This window comes from Punica granatum, chromosome 7 (genome assembly GCF_007655135.1).
Source record: "Punica granatum isolate Tunisia-2019 chromosome 7, ASM765513v2, whole genome shotgun sequence".
Lineage (NCBI taxonomy): Eukaryota > Viridiplantae > Streptophyta > Magnoliopsida > Myrtales > Lythraceae > Punica > Punica granatum.
The window spans coordinates 4,708,087-4,730,820 of record NC_045133.1 but is presented as its reverse complement, the minus strand read 5'-3'; the positions used below and the strand labels follow the sequence as shown (position 1 = coordinate 4,730,820).

At 40.4% G+C, this 22,734-nt stretch overlaps 3 protein-coding genes across 5 annotated transcripts; 1 reads left to right on the top strand and 2 right to left on the bottom strand.

Moving 5' to 3' along the window:
* Positions 1-9,444: 9,444 nt before the first annotated feature.
* Positions 9,445-15,962, top strand: LOC116213599. Of its 3 annotated transcripts, none has more exons than XM_031548612.1 (14): positions 9,445-9,883; positions 10,513-10,660; positions 11,088-11,150; positions 11,222-11,411; positions 11,582-11,686; positions 11,774-11,904; positions 12,001-12,559; positions 12,935-13,000; positions 13,176-13,252; positions 13,408-13,686; positions 14,143-14,479; positions 14,571-14,723; positions 14,971-15,501; positions 15,585-15,962. In XM_031548612.1, exons 1-14 carry the CDS (start codon positions 9,643-9,645, stop codon positions 15,768-15,770), a joined length of 3,066 nt encoding a protein of 1,021 aa, XP_031404472.1. In that variant the 5' UTR covers positions 9,445-9,642; the 3' UTR covers positions 15,771-15,962. The 3 variants fall into 3 exon arrangements, with proteins under 3 accessions (XP_031404472.1, XP_031404474.1, XP_031404475.1); XM_031548614.1 differs by having other exon boundaries at positions 9,446-9,883; positions 10,551-10,660; positions 15,585-15,951; XM_031548615.1 differs by having other exon boundaries at positions 9,630-9,883; positions 10,551-10,660; positions 11,254-11,411; positions 15,585-15,951.
* A 115-nt stretch (positions 15,963-16,077) lies between these two features.
* On the bottom strand, positions 16,078-17,274 carry LOC116213601 (ras-related protein RABA5b). The gene is made up of 2 exons (XM_031548616.1): positions 16,767-17,274; positions 16,078-16,530 (listed from the first exon to the last, which is right to left on the bottom strand). Exons 1-2 carry the CDS (start codon positions 17,110-17,112, stop codon positions 16,217-16,219), a joined length of 660 nt encoding a protein of 219 aa, XP_031404476.1. The 5' UTR covers positions 17,113-17,274; the 3' UTR covers positions 16,078-16,216.
* Positions 17,275-19,460: 2,186 nt separating this feature from the next.
* LOC116212853 (asparagine--tRNA ligase, cytoplasmic 2) lies at positions 19,461-22,734 on the bottom strand. Its single transcript, XM_031547570.1, has 8 exons — positions 21,988-22,734; positions 21,446-21,682; positions 20,792-21,370; positions 20,488-20,673; positions 20,338-20,399; positions 20,121-20,250; positions 19,957-20,015; positions 19,461-19,834 (listed from the first exon to the last, which is right to left on the bottom strand). Exons 1-8 carry the CDS (start codon positions 22,414-22,416, stop codon positions 19,651-19,653), a joined length of 1,866 nt encoding a protein of 621 aa, XP_031403430.1. The 5' UTR covers positions 22,417-22,734; the 3' UTR covers positions 19,461-19,650.

Sequence of the window (22,734 nt, the reverse complement as noted above, 5' to 3'; positions counted from 1 at the left end):
GGCGATATATTTTCAGATGGAGAATTAGACAATTTCATGAAAAAGTCGAGAGAATATATTTACAATATAATGTAAAGACGATACAACTTTTTTGTGATAAAGTGAAGGGGTGATATATTTTCAGATGGAGAATTAGACAATTTCATAAAAAAGTCGAGATAATATATTTACAATATAATGTAAAGATGATAACTTTTTTACGATAAAGTGAAAGGGCGATATATTTTCAGACGGAGAATTAGACAATTTCATGAAAAAGTCGAAAGAATATATTTACAATATAATGTAAAGACGATACAACTTTTTTGTGATAAAGTAAAGGGGCGATATATTTTCAGATGGAGGATTAGACAATTTCATAAAAAGTCGAGATAATATATTTACAATATAATGTAAAGACGATACAACTTTTTTACGATAAAGTGAAGGGGCAATTGATTACGAGTTGAGGTCATGCCCAAAATAACTACATGAAAAGTTCTCGTCAACGGAGTCATAGAATCTTTAATGATCCTACGTGTAGATATATAGATACAAAAATAAATTGAGATAGATAGGATAATTATTAGGGGCATACAAAATAGACAATTTGGCAACCAGACAAGTGAGAGAGAAAATGACCTTTAACAAATACATGCTCCTCTCTATATTTCTGGGGTATTCATGGGAAAGGGAATGGGGAAGCGTCACGACCGTTCGATTTGTGATCAAAGGACATTTTCCAATTCGAGAAAATCTTTAGCGATGGGGAAACAAGGTGGGACCCAATTTCGATGGACGCAATCATGACCTCATGATGACTGCATGGGTCGAGGAAAATGCGAAACCCGTAAGTGACGTCATTAATCCGTCACTCATCTCATGATATTTCGCGCGCAAAGTCGAGTTTGAGCTGTTTTGTTTCCTCGTAAAGTTTGGATTTTGCGAGGAAATTTATTTATTTATTATTATGTTTATAACGAGAGTCTGAGTTTTATCCGATTAATTTCACGATTTATATGAACATTCTATAAATTCACAGGACGGATTAGTTCGATCGCAAATTGTGCAGATTCAATTCGAATTTGAAATTTCTCTAAGGAGGTAACGCCCTTTAATCACTAGAGTAATCTTGTTGGATTGAATTTGAAAATTTCGTTGTAGGTATATTGCTTTTTTTTTTTTGATGCAAAGTGGACTTTGTAATGGAGTTTTTGATTAAAATTCTACCGCCATCGTAAAAAAGAAAAGAAAAAAAGATTACAGTTTGATGTACTCAAACTACAACCGTAATCTTACATAATCTTTATAAAAATAAGTTCGATATTACAGTACAATTTATATATTTCTTCATACGGCCCGTTTGGTTGGGGCGGATGAGAATTAAAAATCTGGCCCTATTCCATCGGGTTAGCATTCCTTCTTTTGGGTTTATTTTTGAGCTCGAAATTGCTAATCCGAATCAGGCCCAAATCAGCATGTTTGCTGGTTCGCAAATCTGAGGTTCGAGCCCCGGATTTCCAATTCTGAGTGGGGATTTTAATTGATTACCAGAAATGCCCTCATGCCCTGGGTCAGCACAAGCCTGGGGCTTGCGGTCCCTCGATCAGGTGATACGGCTCGCAATCTCTCTCTCTCCGTGTTTTTCTCTGGCTTGGAGATTCACTGTCTCATTTCTCGATCTGGGATGGCTTCGATTTCGTTGTCTCAAACTGATTTGCAGTTTTAAGAAGAGCAATTGGCCTACTAATCGGCCGACTTAAGGCATGAACCCCGGGCTAGGCAAGCCTTGGCTCGTCGGAGCTGACCAGCTCCGATGAGTTATGGCCCTTTTGGTTGAAGGATCCTTTTCATTTCTTGGAAAAATACAAAAATCCATTTGTGGTTTGAGCTTAACAAACAAATAACACTACGTGATTCACTTCGTGACCCACACCGTTAATTTTTTTATCACTTTTGATCATCAAACTTTTCTTTTTGTCATTATTATCCTCAAATTTTCAACTTTTTTACAATTTGATCTTAAAATTCTGAAAAAAAAAAAAAGAAAAGGAGGAAGGGCTTGGGCCACCGGTCGGCGAACCCACCGCCAAAGTTGCTGACACTCACGGAGGATGTCGGAAACCTTGAGGGTAGAGTCGGGGTCTTCGATTGGTGGCCCTAGTCCCCGAATCGACTGGGATCTCGAGTTCGAGATCTCGATCGATTTGGCAGTGAAGCCGCCAATCTGAGGCCCCGACCCCACCTCCATGCAGTTGGCATCCTCTGTGGTTGCATGCAACCTCGGTGGTGGGGTTGGGGTCACCGACTGACGGCCTCATTCCCTCCTCCCCCCTCTTTTTCTCTGAATTTTAGCATCAAATTGAAAAAAAAGTTAAAAGTTTGAGGGTAATAATGGTAAAAATAAAAGTTTGAGAATCAAAAGTGACGAAAAATTAACGGTGAGGTCTATTATATCTCACAAAGTGAACTACATGGTCTTATTTGTCCCTCGAAAAATCAGAGGGTTCAATTTATATCAAGCTCAAATCACAATGGGAGTTTTTGTATTTTTCCCTTACATCTTTTTCTTTTTATGTTTTAAAAATTAAAAATTAACTAATAATTTTATTTAATCTTAATCTTATCCAATTCCTTGTCTATTTCGAGATCTAACCAGACAAAAGTTTTTTAGGAAAAAAGACAAAAACCCCCCATTGTGCTTTGCGGTTGGGACAAATAACACATTGTTCTTCTCCCAGAGACATATAACACCCTGTTCTTTACTCCGTCAGACACAGAGGATACTTCCGTTAAATTTTCCATCAAAAACTTATTTTTTAATATAAAATATTTGTAAATTCTAAAATTACCCTCGTAGGGTGCGACTATTCCTAACACAAAACGACAATGGTGCGATATGTCCCAACCTAAAACCACAATGGTGCGATTCGTCCTAACACAAAACAACAATGGTGCGATATGTCCCAATCTCAAATCACAATGGTGCGATTCGTCCTAATTCCAAACCACAAAGGTGTGGTCCGTCCAAAAAATAAACAGTAAATAAATACATACATAAATAATTGCTCAATTTTTTTTGTTAAATAATAATCACTCAAATTTAACATCAAATAAACTGTAAAAAAGAAACTCATGCTTCCTATCGAAAGAAAAAAGGAGACCAAGAAAGTAAACAAAATTAAAGATAAAATAATATATGATCACCTGTCAATACTATCCAAGTTAACAACATTACATGGGCATTGTTATGGGACCAATTAAAGTAAGGTCTTAGTGACAGACATGTTTCTACAAAAGTACGCAAACTAATCTTTACAAAAGTATGCGAACCAATCTTTACAAAAGTTTCCCACTATCCATTAAAGCAAGGTCTTAGTGGTAGACATCTCTTTACAAAAATATGCAAACCAATCTCCTTTGAAGTCAAATGTAATCAACACCAATCTCCTCTAAGATGCTCCTCATTGTGTCGAAGAGGGATGGGTTGTCTTCTGTCTCTTTTTTGCAGTGCTATCTTCTCCTGCTAGAGCTGACTTTCTTGAAGATCTCGAGCAGGTATGAAATTTGAAGCGTATGGTTTTTGTGAAATTGAATAAAACATACTTTCTTTTTACCTTTTCTATGGGTTCATTTCGAGTGCTTCGAGTCGTATGAGTTGAGTTGTTTGCAAGTGGATCTACACCATCTGCTTATGTCTGAGCTCTTGAACCCCTACCAGCAACCCGATTTGCTTCTTTTTCCCTTTTTAACATCGCTCTTCTTTGCGAGGACATCTCTTCTGTGATAGCTGCTCTGCAACCCGTCACATTATGCCCAGTTCTTCCACAATTGCCACACTTGATAGGTCTGTCGGCTTTAGACATCTTGTAAGGGTTTTTTGCTTCATCAACTGCCTTTTTTCTTACCTTTTTAGGCCTACCATATGGTTTTTGCACAATTGGAGGGTCTATTCTTGGGTTTTTCCCCTCCCAAGTACTTTTATCTGGTAGTGTGACAATAATTTGACTATATGCCTTTAAATATGTCTCTTTAGAGTAGTAAGAATGCACATAGTGTTCTGGAGTCTCCCTATTTTTGTAAATGCAAGCAATAGCATGACCACATGGAATACCAGTAATGTCTCACACCCTACATGTACAAGTCTTGACATGCAAGTCCACAGAAAACATGTTTGTGTAACAATCAACCTGAAATTTTTTCTCCCCAGCAGGTACTACTATGCTGTTCCGACTCTCTACCTTATTTTTCTCAAGTTTCTATTGGATATTAGGAGTTTTGGGCCTTTTTATTGCTCCATCCCAGTTTTTGTCTCATAAAATCTCCTCATCAGCCTTCTCTTTATCCATTCAAACATAGACAAAATAGGTTTGTCTTTAGCTCTAATGATGTAGGCATTGAATGATTCAACTAGATTATTCACCAACAAATCACACTTACAGTAAGATTTGAAATGAGATTTGGACCAAAGAGAGGGCTTCAGTTTGCATAGCCACGAATGGGGTCCTTTACCCTCTTCACATTTCCCATTTGCCACCAGCTTTTGTTCAAGTTGTAGCATTTTCTTCATTGCAACTTCAAAACCTTTGACAGTTGTTGCAGATGCTGCCTCCCATACAATGTCCGTTTCCTGCTTTCCTTTCCACTGCTTCTTGAAATTGTCCACTAGGTGCTTTAAACAGTACCTATGGTCTAGCCTTGGAAAATGCTCATTAAATGCTTGCACCAGCCCCTAACATGCAAAATATCTTGCAAAGTTAGCACATTATAGTCGTATAAAGTAAGTGAAATAAGCAAATACATGATAGTAGTTACCTTTTGCATATCAAACATGAATGTTAACTCGAGAGTTTCACTTGAAATGACGTCTAATAAGTTTGTAAGAAACCAAACCCAACTCTCTCGATTTTCTTGCTCAACTACAGCCATAGCTACTGGAAAAATATTCTCATTGCCATCCTTAGCTATAGCAGATAGTAGATGTCCTCAATTATATGATTTTAGATGGCAGCCATTTAAACCAATAAAGGGTCTACACCCATGTATGAAGCCGTACTTCATGGCGTTAAAGGAAACAAAAAATCTGCCAGGGAAAATGAAACATTAAAATTACTTGGCCATTTATTAGAAATTCATCATAAATGACAAATAAACAAAGTCCTATTACCTTTGGAACCGTGAGGGCAGTTCTTTTGGAACTCCATCTACGATGGTTGGAGGTTGAGGATCTACACAAACATTAATAACACTTCCTTTGTCTTTCTCCAGAATTATAGCTACATAATCTCCTATTATACAATACTGCTGTAAATGGTCTCCCTCAACATTCTTTATTGCTTCAGCTTTGGCCCTGTATATATTCTTTAAACTAACTTCACAACCCAACTCCCTTTGTATTCTGGCTTGAAATGCGTGAACATCTAGCTTTGAATTCTCATTGAAGTCATCTTGGTATCTTTTAGCTAGGTATGAGGCAGACACCAAGTGATTAATGTTCTCACATCCGCATGTGTGTTCAGGTATGAAAGTCCTTATCTGGAAAGTACTCTCATCGGCTAACTTCACAGCATAAACTCTAAACTTGCAAATTGACCTATGTGTGCAAATGGCAGTTCACCTTGTACCTTCATTGTGCTGCCATTTAAAATCATAATTTCTCCTCACACACCATTCCCTTAGTGCAGCCTTAAACTCCTTAGCATTTGCAAACTTCATTCCAATTAACAATTGTGGATCTTTCATACCTACACACGCAACAAACTCTGGGTGCCCATCCATCTCCCTTTCATCATCTGATCCCCTTAAGTTATGGAAATCATCACCAATCCCTTCTTCGAGAAATTCATCCATATTCTCATCAAGATCACATGTGTTGTCTTCACTTTGAATATCTTCATCGCTCTCAACATGAAATTGGTCCAATTGTTCGAGCAACTGACCTAACCCGAATACATCATCACCTCCTGCTTCAATTCCTTCATTAACCCATATGGGGTCTTCATTATCCCTCTCATCCTCATGTGATTCATCAATGGAATCCCAATATCCACCATCACCATCATCCTTATCATCTACAGAAATTTGTCTGGAAACTCTTGTATGGCTACAGTTAGGTTTTTGTGTAATTACACTTGAGTGTGATTCCTCTTGCGTAATCACAGAAGGCTCCTCCTCAATAGAATTCTCTTTCAATGAAATTGACATTTCGGTCTCTGTAACATGAATGAGATGCAGAATAGATCGGATACAAAATAAAAAAGCAAGAAAAACTGAACAAATGCAAAAAAAAAAAGAAGAGCAAAGCAAAGGCCTTGTTAAGGTCGTGGACACTACGAATGTATAGATACAGTTAACGGCGGGCCCCTGTTAACAAAGGCCCATTTGCATGGTCAAACTGAGAATTAAAGGGAAGACAAGAAAATTGAACTTCTAAAGAGTGTCCTATAACCCCTATACTGATGGGATTGTCTCGTTTATATGACTATATATGCACAAAAAGGCATGAACTAGTAGGCTAGCTTCCACTCACCTTATCCCGAACAAGTGGGTCAACAGATTCTCTTAATAAATAGTTGGTAATTGCCTGGTTTTTACCAATGATTGCTTTGTGAAGTGCAGTCGAGCAATCCTGCAGGAAGGAGAAAAACATGTGTGAACAAATAGCTTCAAATGAATGGAAAACCAGAACTTGAGAAATGAAAATGATAACTGCATTAACTACCTTATCTATTGAATTGATGTCTACATCATGCTTTAGCAAAGCATCTACAAGGTAAAATTCTCCTGATGTAGCAAGAGTGTGTAGAGGTAGCCATTTGCCTTGCAAAAAATTCACCAGAATATCATCCCCAACTTCCAAGCATGCTGTTAGTCAGACCAGACCGAACAGTTCGAAAACCAGATATATTATCTTGTTAACAGATCACACATACACAACAGCAGCAACAACAGAAGTGCATAACAAACGAGTAACACCAGACTTAAGCATAACGAACAAATAAGAATAGGCAATCCCTGTCTTAATCTACAAAGACTTAAACATAACAAACAACATTCTCATAGATTATTACACGGTCGAGCACAAAAGAAACATCTACACAGAAAAAACAGAAATCAGGAGAACAGCGAAAGCATCATACAACAAGAAGTTCGGAGGTAGCCTCGTTGAGTCCTTGCCCTAAACCTTCACGGTAACCTTGTTGAATCCTTCCAGAGGTAGATTTCCAGTTCCCTTCTGATTTCAGCAGTCGAATTTCGTAGGAGAAGCTTTGCCCTATTTCAGTAGTCGAAGTTTTCCCTCGAACACTAAAGCTGGTTCTCTGATTGGAAAACGAAAGACAAAAGTTAATTAAAAAATGGCTTAAAAATGTATTGAGGGCAAAACGGTGCATTGAAAAGAAATTTAACGGTGTTACCCCCTGTGTCTGACGAAGTAAAAAACATGGTGTTATATGTCTCTGGGAGAAGAACATGGTGTTATTTGTCCCAACCACAAAGCACAATGGGGTTTTTGTCTTTTTTCCATTTTTTATCCATAATATTAATTCAAGTCACCTCTAATTCCAATTCCCTCCACATTTTAATCCCCATCAATTCCTATCCCACCAATCAAACACCCCGTTAGTGACACAAGAAGTGTCTAAACTTTGCTCGAATAATTTTCACGGCTCACGTGGACAGCGCTGCAAGCGAAATTGAGGAGTGTTCTCCAGCATATTTTATGAGTGCTCGAACTTGGATTTTTATCGAGGAAGTCTATCGATAACCTACCCTGTTGGGATAATTACCATTTATATTCACTATACTTCAATATAGTAACCAAATATAACAGTCTCATATTTCAATCTATAACATACAAAAAAAACAATTCATCGTTAAATTTTTCCAAGTACGAGCGGTATGATTGGTTGAGAGGTTTTCTAATTTCATGAGGGTAAAAGACGACGTGCTACATCTCTGATGTTGCACCTCTCTGGTTATCGCATACAAGTTCTAGTACATACAGACATTAACATCTCACTTCCATGGAATAAGCATTTGATACCTAACAAATGTCTTATAACTCGAGATGTCTCCAATCGACGACCCGGCCCGTGCGTTTCGAGGAATTTGACGCCTCTCAATCTCAAGTCTCAATCTTAGTGACGGCTACTTGAGTGATATGACGGTAGATCCTAAAACTCAGACTAGAGTCGATTAAATGCGACTTTTGAATCTGACACGACGTAAACTGTTGTAGCTCAAAACCAATGTAATTTGCAGAAATTTCAGAGCTAAGAAGAAAGAGACCCACGGGCGTCGAAGAAACAACATATGATAACATGGACTCGAGAATTAGCAAACTCTGACTTTGCGAATCTTATCCGGCGAGGGATTGGAAATTTCAAGCCCAACCGTGGCTGATCAGCATCACATCGGCCCATGGGCCTTGGCCCATAAAATTCATCCCAAGGATGCGAAAAGAACCTTGGAATTTTTTATGGGCTAATGGGCTCATGTGTCTTTGGATTTTCATTTTTTTGTAAATTTTCCATTTTTGAAATTGAACCGAAAGGCTGTTTTTTTTTTTTGAAACCCGACACATTTTATGTTGGGCAATTTGAATCCTCGAAAACTGATTTTGCTTTGCCCTAATCAATGCCGCACGGACGTCAAGTTAATATTGTCAAATATTATTGTTATTGTGGGGGGCTATTTTTGTTGCATTGCAATGGTCGGTCTCTAGCTCGCGTAAACATGTAATTAAGTTGGATGCTTAACGGCCATTGTACGATAAACAGTAATGCGATAAAGACTAATAAAAAGCATTCAAAAAATCCTAATGTTATGACTTCTATCACATGCAAAGATGATAATTTCCGTTGTAAATATCGAAGATTTTGATGCTATAAGCTTCAATATGTCTTTGCCAGAAAGGAGAAAAAAAGAGGCTTTAATATGCCAAACAATGGGAAAAGTTGCATTTCGTAGAATCATTGTCGGGAGGGTCCCTTATGTTTGTTTTTCTTCCTTTTGATATATTTGATATCTCTCATTGCACTTGCACACCACCAATTTCATTTCTCAACACAAATAATACAGTTAAGAAAAAATAAATTAAAATTAAAGAAGGCAAAAACAAAAAAAAGTATATTAAAATTACGAGAAAAGAGGGCCGAATTCATATTATTCGTTGAGAATTCTATTATCCCGTTAAGGCTTTGAGAGCTCGATTTACCAGTTGATTTATGCAGATATTAATATCGACATCGTTAAATTTTTTTGATCGAATACGATATCGTTAATTTTTATTTTAACCTTTTAATTTTTATATGAAGAAATTAACTTAATGAAAAAGAGAAAATTAATTATTACAAAAAAAAAGAATTACAAAAGGTAATTAAAAAAAGGAAAAAAAAGAGGAGAAGATCGCAGAGAAAAAAGGGCAAAAAACCGTCATTCAGAATTTCATTTTATTCACTCACAATCAATTAATCGGAACAAACTGTCTTCTTCCTCTTCTCCTTCTTCATCTTCTTCCTCTTCTCCTTCATTAGCTTTACTTACTCTCCTCATTATTATTCCTCAGCATATTCCTCTTCTTCTTCTTCTTCGATCGAACCAAATCCTAACTTCTCACTCTTGCTGTTCTCCAATGGAGGCGATACAGAGCAGGGTGGAGTCATGGATCAGGGACCAGAAGGCGAAGATCATGAAGGTCTCGTGGGGCCCCCTCCAGTGGCGGATGCGCTGGTGGCCCCCGTGGTCCTCCTTCGAGCAGCGCGAGCAGCGCAAGCGGATCCAGCTCGAGTACGAGCGCCGCCGCAAGCAGCTCCACGATCTCTGCCGTGCCCTCCAGGCCGACTCTATCCCCGACCTCCAGGACATCCTCTGCTGCATGGTCCTCTCCGAGTGCGTCTACAAGGTACGCTCTCTGCTTTTTCCAATTCCCCGGTTCACTTGATTAATCCTAATCCTTAGAGATCGTTCCTTCTGCGAACCTTCACTGGGTGATAACTTAAGAGTGGTCATGGTTCCTTCGCTTTCTTGACATTGTTCGCATTGGAGTTCGAGTCATGAGACACATACATTGGTTTGCAAGGACATCCTCAAATTATGGAGTGGAGGATGCTTTCAGTGTATTTATTCGACTGATTGCGTAAATGAGGAAAACTTTGCACCTCATGGTCCTGCAGAATGCTCAGTGGAAATCTTTCTAGTGCCGGCCTTTTTGTCTATCTGTTGTGTCTGGTAGTATGAAGACTTTGTTCCCAGCTTTGTGTTGTGCTTTGCTTTTGCTGTCTGTTAGATGTCTAAGTTGAATTAATTTGTATATGTATGCCAGTTGAAGGATCACCGGAGTGAGTGAGTGATTGTTAACGCGTTTTTGATAAGGGAAAGCATGTACCGAGTTTTAAATTTGTCTATGTGTATTGGGCGTAGTTGCAAATACCATTCCTGTTCATTGATGTGTTCCGGGTTTCTTTATCGAGATCAGGTAGACATATAGATAAAGTAGGCTTGTCTTGATCTCCTTATTTATGTGCAATACAGAGTTCAACAAAAATGTTCTTTTTCCCCTTCATGAGCAGAGGCCTGCCACTGAGCTTGTCCGTGCTGTGAACAAATTTAAGGCAGATTTTGGAGGTCACGTTGTTTCTATCGAGCGCGTTCAACCGTCCGCAGACCATGTTCCTCACAGGTTTCCCACAAGCTCAAGTTTGTTTATTAGTTTTAGTATTTAGATTCTCAAGACTAGTTCATCAAGAATGGAGGATGGGTTTCATTACTGAAGATTTTTGAATGTCATTGTGTCTCGGAATTTTGTTGGTCTCTTCTTGTTTTGCTGTTATGTATGCTAACGACTCATTTCTGTTGGCTATTTGCAAGTTTGGTAGTCTTAGTACCTCACTTTGATCCTCTGTTCCACATTACAGTTGAAAACTTGTTAATACTTAGTTCAGTGTATTCTAGTTACTAGTTAAGAGTTTTGTGTTAGGTATTTTTATGGTTTTTATCTAGAATATATAGTATTATCAGGCAGACAAGTGGTCTTGTTAGTTTTGCTTATTGGTTTATAACCTTTATATCTCATCTCCTGAGTCTTGCCTCATACTTTCACATTGCAGGTACTTATTGGCAGAGGCCGGCGACACATTGTTTGCTTCCTTTGTTGGGACGAAACAGTACAAGTAAGTTCAGTACTTCAAATTTGAGCGGTATGGGTTTTTACTTGTAGTTAATGTCTTTTGATTCGTTGAAGGGATGTCATGGCTGATGCCAATATATTACAAGGTGCAATATTTCATGATGATATGGAGGATGCTGACGAGAGTGAAGCCACTGATTCCGACCGTGTTGATGGTCAAAAAGGGTCCATTCAGAATTCATCAAAATCTCTCGAGACGAAGATAAAGCAGCCAAGGGGTAGACCAAAACCAGCTGCTCATCGGGTAAGACTGATTGTAATTTTTCTTTCCCGTTTTGGTATATTCCTATATTTCCTTGTTAGCCAGCTGCAATTGGGCATTGTTTTATTTATTGCTTGATTTACCAATGGCTTTATCTCATATATATAGCATTCTTAACATGCGATGAATTCTGTTGTCAAATCATTTTACAGGGATTCCTGGCTCGTGCTAAAGGAATACCTGCTTTAGAGTTGTACCGTCTTGCTCAGAAGAAAAAGAGAAAACTTGTTTTGTGCGGACATTCCCTTGGTGGAGCAGTATGTACAGTTGATCTCTTGACTTAAATATGGTATTTGGCTTCATATCAAACCCCACATACGTAGCACCTTATCCTGTATTTGTAGGTTGCAGCATTGGCTACCCTTGCAATTTTAAGGGTTATTTCTGCTTCTGCTTCTTTGAAGGAAAACGAAAAGTTGCCTGTTAAATGTATAACATTCTCCCAGCCCGCTGTTGGAAACGCTGCCTTAAGAGAGTATGGTTTATGAGCTTTTTTTCTGTCCTTTTACTTTCAGTTAATAAGCATACTATATCAAGTGAGTTTGCTCATGTCCCCTTTTTCATGCTTCAGCTATGTCAACACAAAGGGCTGGCACCAGTATTTTAAGAGTTATTGTATTCCAGAAGATCTGGTGCCCCGTATACTGTCTCCAGCTTATTTCCATCATTATATTGCTCAGATACCATCAGTACCTATTGGAACTGAAATTGCAATTTCCAATAAATCGACTGTAAAAGGAGAGACTGCAGTAGAGAAAAAGAAAGACAGTGATGGGGAGCAATTGGTTCTAGGATTAGGTCCCATCCAGAATTCTTTCTGGAGACTCTCAAGACTTGTTCCTTTGGAGGGTGTCAGAAGGCAAATAAACAATTTCAGGAGAAAACAGGTCGAGTCTATTGAAGAATCTGCAAGTCATTCAATTGCACTTGAAGATGAAGCCATGGAACCACAGTCTTTGGAAATTCAAGAGGGTTCTGATAGTATTTCTCTGAAGCCAATCTCTGATGGAGATAATAAACCATCAGATATAACATTAGCAGGAAAGTCCACCGAAAAGAGCCAGAAAGATGGTGATGGGCGGAGATGGCACAGTGTGCCTTATTTGCCTTCATATGTTCCATTTGGGCAGGTATATGTTTGGAGCAGAAATTCCTGTTTTACTTATGTAAAATACTGTTGGATGTTAGACTTTGCGAATTTAAAGAGGAATAAGGTTCGTGGGATCCTTCATAGATTTAAATTAGTAATTCAAAAGATGGAGTTAAATGAACATAATTTGGTTTTATAAGTAAAGATCTATGTTTTAGAGTATCAGTATACTTAATAAAAGAATTGGAGGAGATTTTTTTAGAGTTTCTTAATGAGTGGTTCATATCTTGTCTAACTAACTGTTTTCACATGCTTGATATTTTCTTTTTTCAATCTTCCGGTGCTTAATATTGGCTGTTAGCTCTTATGCAAAAAAAAAAAATTTGTTCATCCCTAATTATTTCATCTGTAACAGCTCTATCTTTTGGGAAATTCATCAGTAGAATTACTATCAGGAGCGGAGTACTCAAAGTTGACATCGGTACAAGCTTCCTTTGCCTTTTCTGTAATCCTATATTCGTTTGTTCAATCTTGAGTGAAGAAATATTTCTAATCCATTGTACTATGACAAATTATTTTCAACTGTTTGGACTTAGTGGATTATAGCCTGTGAGATCTCTCATTTCTTTTGCTTATTCTGGCAAAGACATTTTCAGGTTAGATCTGTGATTGCGGAGCTAAGAGAACGGTTTCAATCCCATTCAATGAAATCTTACAGATCTAGGTTTCAGAGGTAATGCATGTTTCGTGGTTTTCCATTTCATAATTGTGCTCATATCTAACCCAGAGCATCTATGTTGTATCTCTCTCAGATTCTTTGTATTCTCTTATTTGACTGAACCTTTTTTTTTTTGGCTCAATTGTGTTTCCTTGTTGATTCTTTTGCAGGATCTGTGAACTTTGTATGGGTGACAGTCCCTCGATTTTCCCTGGACTGGATCAGTTGCAGCAGTTCCCTAATCTACAACAGTGGCTTGGTCTTGCAGTTATTGGGACAGTAGAGCTCGGGCATATAGTGGAGGCTCCGGTTATTCGATCAGCTACTTCAATTGTTCCTCTTGGGTGGAACGGTACTGTAGAGAAAAATGGAGAACCATTTAAAGTTGATATTGCTGGTTTTGGTTTGCATCTCTGCACGTTGATTCATGCTCAAGTGAATGGTACCTGGTACTGTAAGCTATCCTTTTTTACTTCTATTCTTAGATCTTGAATCCTTTCAAATATTGCCTTTTCTCTCTTTGATTCATGTTGTTGACTTAACCAATGAACAAGTAGGGATGCCCGTTGACACTTCTCCAACATATAATGTTCATTTGTAGCCGAATCTTTATATATAGAATTTATGGAACCTGTCGAGGAACACAAAAAATTGCTTTTTCTTACCATGCGCTCTAAGCCATTTGAACTGTACCCGTGAATTACTTTGTATCTTTTCCCTATGTATTGATCAACCGACGTGATAGTTTCCAATCTGACTTTCCAAAAATTTACTGATGTTACTGATGATTTTCTTGTCTATTACACAAGATATTTTACTTATGTAACTCTACTTTGTGGATACCGGATTCACCTTGGCTTTTTCGATCCACATTATCCATCTTCTATTTGGTTACTCTTCCTCAGGTGTTCAACAACTGTGGAAAGTTTCCCTTCTCAACCACCCTATTCAAACCATGATGATCAACAAGAGTTACAGAAAATGCGAGTCCTTGTGGGGCCTCCCCTGAAACGACCACCTTACCATCAAATCGTGGAAGATTCATTGTTGCCTGCATTTTCTACTATTAATAAGGAGCCTGTGAAAGTCAGCAGTATACAGAATTCAAATCCATCCGACGAAGTGAAATATGTGCACCCAGATGATCCAATTGATCTCTACATATTTTGTACCAGTGATTTCACTACTGTCTCAAGGGAGGTTCACCTTCGAACTCGTATAGTTAGATTGATTGGCCTCGAGGTATTTATTATTCTCATCTATGTTCTGTCAACCAATATTCTTTTCCCCCCATATTCCTAGCGGTTTGACACGCGAGTAAAATTATGTGCAGGGTGCTGGTAAGACATCTCTATTTAAGGCAATAATGGGTCAAGGAAAAATACCTGTCATTGCAAATATCGAGAGCCTATTTCCAGATTCTGATGTTCAAGAAGGAATTGCTGGTGGTGTATGTTATTCTGATTCTTTGGGAGTTAATTTGCAGGTAATTATTTCTGTTGGGCTCTGCATTTGCCTTTAATACTATGAACTCTCAATCTGAATCCGCTTATCATCTGCAATATTGTTTGATAGTCCAACAACAAGTTCTGGGCAATATGCCTAGACTCCTTCCCATTGTGAATGCTGCTTAAATAAAGTGGAGTCACTGTACTGATCTGAATTGCTTTAATAGTTCTGTTGTTGGAGTTGGATCGATCGATTCACCATTTGTTGTATTGTCTCTCCTGTAGGAGTTGAGCAATGAGGCCTCTCGTTTCAGGGATGAGCTATGGGCAGGAATTCGCGACCTGAGTCAAAAGACAGATCTCATTGTACTTGTGCATAACCTCTCCCACAAAATACCTCAGTATAATAGCCCAGATGGATTGGAGAAAAAACCAGCCCTTTCTCTCTTGCTGGATGAGGCCAAGGCTCTTGGGATACCCTGGGTCCTTGCGATAACGAATAAATTCTCAGTCAGTGCGCACCAGCAAAAAGCTGCCATTGAGGCTGTCCTACAGGGATATCGAGCTTCCCGAAGCTCTACTGAGGTCGTGAATTCCTGCCCTTATGTCATTCCCAGTGCGGCGACTGCTTCTCTCTCTTGGGCTCCGGGAAGCTCTGAACAGAAGAAGGGTGTTCAGAAGCTTATCTTCGCTCCTATAAACATTGTCAGGATGCCCTTCCAGAGGAAAGACACGGTCTTCCCAGTTGAGGGGGTGAACTCGCTCTGTCAGCTCGTACATAGAGTGCTTCAGAGCCATGAGGAAGCCTCTCTTGAGGTAACACATGCACACATTTTTATATACGGATGGATGGATTTTGCTCGTGTTCAACGTGCTACTATATATGGTTGATGTTGCAGGAACTAGCGAGAGAGAGGCTTATGTTGGAACTGGCTCGAGACCGTGAAGGGGCAATGGATGCTAGCAGAGATTTGCAGGCTAAGTCCTCAGTATCGGCTGCAACAGTGGGGGCTTCTGTAGGGGCTGGTCTCGGCCTTGCCTTGGCTGTGGTCATGGGGGCTGCATCAGCCTTAAGGAAGCCCTAATTTAGGTCGTGGTCTGTGATTATTGTTTTCTTCTCCAATGTGCATAAATACGGGCTATTTTATGGAGAATTTAGGTAGGGCTTCGAGGTATTTAGTCGAAAGGCGATCGGTCATTTATTTTATTCCATTCTTGTAATTGCTGGTAAGAAAATATAGCTCTGCCTGATCATTTTTCCTGTCAGTTTCTTCAAATTTGTGCGGTTCCAGCCTCTATATTCGCATAGTGGTTATCAGCCTGATCGTTGAATCAGAAGAGTAGAACATAAAATCAGAACGTTAGAGATAAATCGATGACAATCACCAGAGATGTTGAAACCGAAACTGAAGTTCCGGTATTGGTTCATCGGATCCCGTTTAAATGACTCTGGACAGGTTTAGTTTATAAAATTTCCTCATTGATAACAAACAACGAAGCCAAATCAAAACTAATATATCGGACCCCAGCATCAGCTCGCACAGCAAGAGTAGAGGCTTCTCTTCGAGTTGGCCCCGTCCTTGACGAGGGTGACCCGATTCACGGACAGCTCCGCCTTGTAGGAGTCGGAGTTGAGGACCTTCCTGCTTACATTCTTGAAGATCTCCCGTATCACGATCTCGAACGAGATCTGGACGTTCGTGGAATCCAGCGCTGAAGTCTCCATGAAGAACAACCCTTCCTCTTCCGCCAGGGCCTTCCCCTCCTCCTTGCTCACCTCTCGGATGTTGTCAAGGTCGCACTTGTTCCCGACCAGCATTCTCGCGACGGTAGTATCGCAGTGAGCTGCAGAATTGCCCGAAAAATGCCAGTGAGAACGAAAAACGATTCGACCAGTCGACATAAGTAAGTACCATCAGCTCAAATTCATAAAGAAATAAGAACCGAATTCCGATACCGTCCCGCCTTCTTTAATTCCGGGATGCAATTCATTCTTTTGCAATCAATCGAAAATGGCTCAATGCTGTGAATTGCCTCCATATTATCTCACGAAAGAGAGGGAGGAGGGGGAAGGGTCTTACTGTCGAGCTCGTGGAGCCAGCGGCGGACACTGTCGAAGGTGGAGCGGCGGGAGATGTCGTAGACGATGAGGGCGCCGACGGCACCGCGGTAGTAGGCGGAAGTGACGGCGCGGAACCGCTCCTGGCCGGCGGTGTCCCAGATCTGGGCCTTGACCTCCTTGCCGTCAATGTCGACGACCTGGGTCTGGAACTCGACGCCGATGGTGGCCTTGGCGTTGAGGTCGAACTCGTCCCGAGCGAACCGGGAGAGCAGGTTCGACTTCCCCACGGCCGAGTCCCCGATCATCACAATCTTGAACAGGTACTCCTCCTCGCCTCCTTCCTCATCCTCATCTCGTCGTCCCATAATGGGAGGAGCTGCAGAAGAGCTTGGAGCTACTTCGATGGCAATGGAAGAACTCCACAAGAAGGGGAGAGAGAGAGAGAGAGGTAGAGAGAGCAAGAGAGTGTGGAGTGGGAAGGTGTGAAATGGGGGAGACGACGATTGACGAAGGACGGCGGGTAATGTTAATGGAAGATGTATGCAGACAAACGGCGTAATTGGCGGGTTTTCTATTTCTTGGGATAATTTACACTTATTTTAATTAATTCTTCTTATTTATGGCAGGAAAGAATTTGAATCATCGAATTACGTGCTTTGTTTTTATGCTTTTGTTATAATTAGCTTTGGATCCTCTCCTTTTTGTTTATGAGAAAATATTCCATGAGTATTACAGTATTATTACTAAATAAGCGTCGATAAGTGATAACTAATCGAAATGTCTGAAAATAGTAATTTACAGGATCATCGTAGAATCAATTTTCACTTTCAAACATTTTTATTTATCGGGTATTGTTCAACTAAGTGGATGGGTAGCATTTACCAAATATTTGCTCATTATTGAGGATCTTATAGAAACAATCTGGTTGATATGAATCCCAATTGTTTGGTCTACGAAACACGAGAATCACATATTCGGAATCTTGGCTTAGTCTAGTTCCACTATGGAGGTTCAAGTATTCTTACTTGGATAGCTTGTCAGCACGTCATGTTTCTTTGTAGTCGTGCGTCGACAGCAATGAACCATGGTTGACATTAGCCAGGGATACTACGAATCGATTGGTGGGAGATCCCTACATTTAACATCCGCTTATGGAGATTGATTTGACCATGCCAGAGCCATTAGCTTCCATGTTAACATTGGACGGAAATTGTCATGAATATATAACGACATCGCAAATTTGATGAAACATCGTGATTTTTTTTATAACCAGTTTGAAACTTGGTGATAAATCTTAAAAAAAGAGAGAAATTTGCTATCTTTTTTATGTGAATTGCTCTTGTTATATTTTCATGCGTAAATTCTCCCTCTCTCTCTCTATATATATAATATATAATAGACAGCTTCATTATTGAAATGGTTTTTTTTTTTTGATATTTACCTAAAATGGTCCATGATTTGTCCGTTTTGTCAAATCTATCATATGCTTTTTTTTATCAAATCTATCCCATAATTTACTTTTTGCATCAAATCTATCCCGGCGTTATCTTTTCCGTCGACATCTAACGGCCGTGCTGACATGGCGCCTACGTGGCAAGTGTGGCCCACTATCTCTCCGCGTGTCACGTCAGCACGGCCGTTAGATGTCGACGGAAAAGATAACGTCGTGATAGATTTGATACAAAAAGTAAATCATGGGATAGATTTGACAAAAAAAAGCATATGATAAATTTGACAAAACGGACAAATCATGGATCATTTTGATAAAATCCCCTTTTCTTTTTAAATGTTCCACCTGACAAAGACAAAAAGCTAACTCGTGAACGTTATGAACTCCAATCGGCTGACCATTTTGTGAATCTGCCAATGTTTAAATGCCCTCATGTTCTCGAAACCTAACTTTCTTGTATTGTTTTCGAGATATTATGCCTCATCCAATCGTTTTCGTGTTGGTCGGTTACTAAAACAATCGAGAGAGCTGCTCAAATCATCACGACGGGAGTAATCAACCGAAATTTTCTCATATGATCTTCCGACTTATAAAATATTCACACGAGCGATAATCATTGGTAACGAAATCGCTGAGATCGAAGAAGTAGAATTAATAATCAATCCACCTAACCATACTTGCAGCCACGATTTGCGCTTTGGACCTGCATTGCGGTAATTAAGCATTAATCATTAGCATCTTTTGCAGCTTTTCACTCCTCCGTAGCAAACTCTTTTAAGAACTTACAAGATCTGATAATTCGAAAAAAATTGCGAGTTTTTAACTTACGGACCTTATTGCTTAAACCACTGGCCGGACTGGAGTTCTCATTCGCATCCCAGATAACCGATGTACTCTTCATTTCATCAGCATGTTGTGGAGTCAGCTGCACCAGGTGCAGTTTTTTTCGACGTGGTGCCAAGATGGTGAAACCATGGACGATTGGGAGCTACTGGGGATAGCACCGGACATTCATGTGGACGACTTGTCCGAAGCCAATTCGGTTTTCTCTTTAAGAGTTAAGACAACGGTGGTCTATTGTCCAGACAGATCTCAGCAGTATTGAGATCGACTGACCGTTACACTCAAAAATGCTTCTGTTTGTCACCAGCAACTGATATTCATTTACATTTGTATTTACTTTAGCAATGCTACCGATAACCGCAATCCCATGAACGTTGAAATGCGGAAGATTAACGAGAAAGCGAATAGCAGCAGAAGAAATTTTATTTATGAAACACTCAAATCTTCTTCATTTTTACATTTTCATGTAGCATACAAGTATCGACCCAACTGTACATCCACCTTGTGTACATGACCCGAACATACGACAGCACAATCATCATGAGAAGAGTACAATATTTTTTGGCGACAAGTATCACAGTTCGAGTCTCGAGCAGGGCAAGAACGTCTGTCAGTTGTTGGGTTTGCCTAAACCCCGGGGGAAGGGGATAACGTCCCTGACATTGGTCATACCAGTCGTGAACAGAAGCATCAGGTCGAAATTGAAACTGAACCCCGAAGTGCTCACAGCGCCGTGCCTCTTGAGATCCAAATACCATTCATACTGCTCTTTTGGGAGTCCCAACTCTTTGATCCTACAAAAGTAAAGTGCGTGCTGAATCATTAACTAATGTTCATTTTTCCCACAGAACATCGTTGAGCAAATAATTACGGAAAGCGGCTCTCCAGAGCAGCTGAAAGAAATAGAACGGCTTACCTTTTGGTTAGCCTGTCCACTCGAAGCTCGTTCTGGCTACCTGACATCAACTTCCCCACCTGTTTGTAAAAGCAAAAGATCCCGGCAGTAAGTCCTCCAAGCAGAGTCGGAAAAGACTTTCAAGGACTCGCTCAAACTTCCTAGGGGAAGGGTTCCAGCTTTACCTTTGGCACAATCATGTCAAAGGCAGCCACAGTTTTCCCGTCATCATTCAATCTCACGTAAAATGGTTTCAAGTCTCTAGGATAGTTATATATGATCACAGGACTCTTGTAGATTTCATCAGCCAAGTAACTGTTATCACATAAACAATCGTTAAATTCACAGTTTTCACATAAGTTCCCTGTATCAGATATCCAGATTATACTGCATCTGGTTTACCTTAGGTGCTCTGTCGTAAAAGCAAAGCCCCATTCGACTTTCACTTCCATCTTATCCTTGGCCTAGAAAACCACAAGATATCGTTATCAGTATACAATATATGTGATGGAGCATTAACTTTTTGCGGATGAGATGTGTAGATGGAGAAACCTTTTTCAATGCTTCCACTGCTTCTGTATATGTAATCTTTGCAAAGGGTTTGGATGTTGCCGACTGAAGACGGTCGATGCTTGTCTTGTCTATCCGCTTACAGACAAATTTCATGTCTTCGATGCAGTTGTCCAACGCCCACTTGCAGAGGACCTTGAAGAAGTCATCCGCACAATCCATTGCATTCTGAATTTACAATAAGATAACCATTTCAAATATTCAGTAACGGGATATGGTTCAGTGTCCAATGGACCCATACAGAGCCATGAAAGGATTCCATATCATGACAATGAAAAGCTTTTACCTCAAGCTTCGAAAATGCCATTTCGGTCTCAACCATCCACATCTCTGGTAAGAGTTTAGGTGATTCTACTCTGGTTGCACGAAATCGGGGACCAAAAGAGTAAACATTTCCGAGGGCAGAGGCATAGCTTTCTAGATGAAGCCGGCCTGAGACTGTTAGGTATGTCTTTTCAATAAAAGGATTTTGGGAGGACTCAGGCTTGCTTGAAGCTCCATGTTTCGATTTCTCTCTTGCTTCCAGCTGTGCTGCTAACTCGTTCGTTTTCTTCAAATCCTGAACTGCAGCGGCAAGTGCTTCCTTGTTGCTTTCGCTTCTTTTCAGTTGTTCAACCAGCGCACTTTTCTCTTTGACAGCAGCCTTCACAACATCAAGGCTGATGTTGTCCTTTTCCTTGGTGAACTTTTGATCTTCCTTCTCACTGTCCCTGCTCGAAATAGCTGTTATCAGGAACTTTTCGCTCGATCCTTCGGAGTCAGTGCTTGTGATGATTGGTACTTGCACATTCAAAAACCCATGGTTCTGGAAGAATGTGTGAGTAGCAAAAGTAAGGGAGCTGCGTAATCTCATAACAGATCCGACCTGCATCGTGTTCGAGACGTTGATTATAAGGCAGTTATCTAAACGTATAATAACAGATAAAGTTCAGACATGTACCGTAGTTGTGCGAGGTCGGAAGTGCAAGCAACTCCTCAACATATCCAGTGGCAACCTCTTCTTTGAAAACACATAGCTGCTTTGATCGACTGTCCCGATGTGAAGAACTTTATCTGCTTCGAGTTCGACGGCATGTTTTCCCGGGTTTGAGGACTGTCGTAGTACACCTTGAACCAATATACAGGTCCCTGTAGGGAGGAGCTGACTCGGAGAAGCCAAAGATGAATCCACCACAACCTGGAACATTTACCCGAGCAAGAATGGTCGGGATTTGGATTTAGGATGTTCGGAAACCATTTGTCGGCAGAAGGCTATTGTAAAAGGGATCTCTTTTTAAGCAATTGACAGGATTGAGTAATTTTTTCAATTCTCTCCTCCATATCGAAATACCGATATTATCACTTTTCCATTACTACTCATTCAACGAAAAGCACGAGCAATCACCATATCTTCCCACTACGAAGCGGAAACCTGATCCTAAACACAAAACAATAACGATTTCGACTCTTTAAAAAGCCGGAGAAACGAACTGCGATACATACCAGAAGGCTCGGGACACAGGAACCGTCACTAACTCGCAGGTAAGCAGTGGAAGGCAGGAGTTTCGGGGGAACCGCAGGACCCTCCAACTTCGGCCTCACGGTGTAGTTAATTCCCCCAAACACCTTAACAATCGACCTGAAAAATGGTATCCGCGTCTGTAAAATCTCGACGCAGCTCACGTCCTTCTGCTCTTCTGCCGGACCTGCCTGGTCCTGGGGCGTAGGCGGGGCCCGCGGTGGCTCTATCTTCTCCTCCCTCGAGGACTTGACCCAGCCTCCAATTACAACCCGCTCACCGATGAACTCCGCGCCGCCGTCTCCACGCTCCAGCAGGGTTTTCAGGAGCACTCGTTTGGAGTACTTGAAAGGGGCGAGGGGGTTGGGCTTGGGGCGGGGACTCGAGGACTCGGCGGCTTCGAAAGCGGCCATCTGGGTTCAAGGGGAAGATGACTTACAAGTTGAGATGGGAACGTGGGAGAATTGGGTCAGGGGCAGAGTTGATGAGATGAGGAGATGGGTATGGGGGGAAGAAGGGCTGATATAGAAGATTGAGGCCAGCCAAAGAGGGATGCTTTTCTTCCGGCCGGGGAGACCGAGGGATTGGGGAGGTTGAAGGAGAAGGAAAGGGATTGTCTGTGAGCTTCGACATCTCCGAGGATGAGATTTGCAGAGACAGCTGAGAAGAGAACAGAGGAGAAGAGAAAACAGGAAGAGAAGGGTTTGGTATTCTTTGAAAGGAGGGAATTT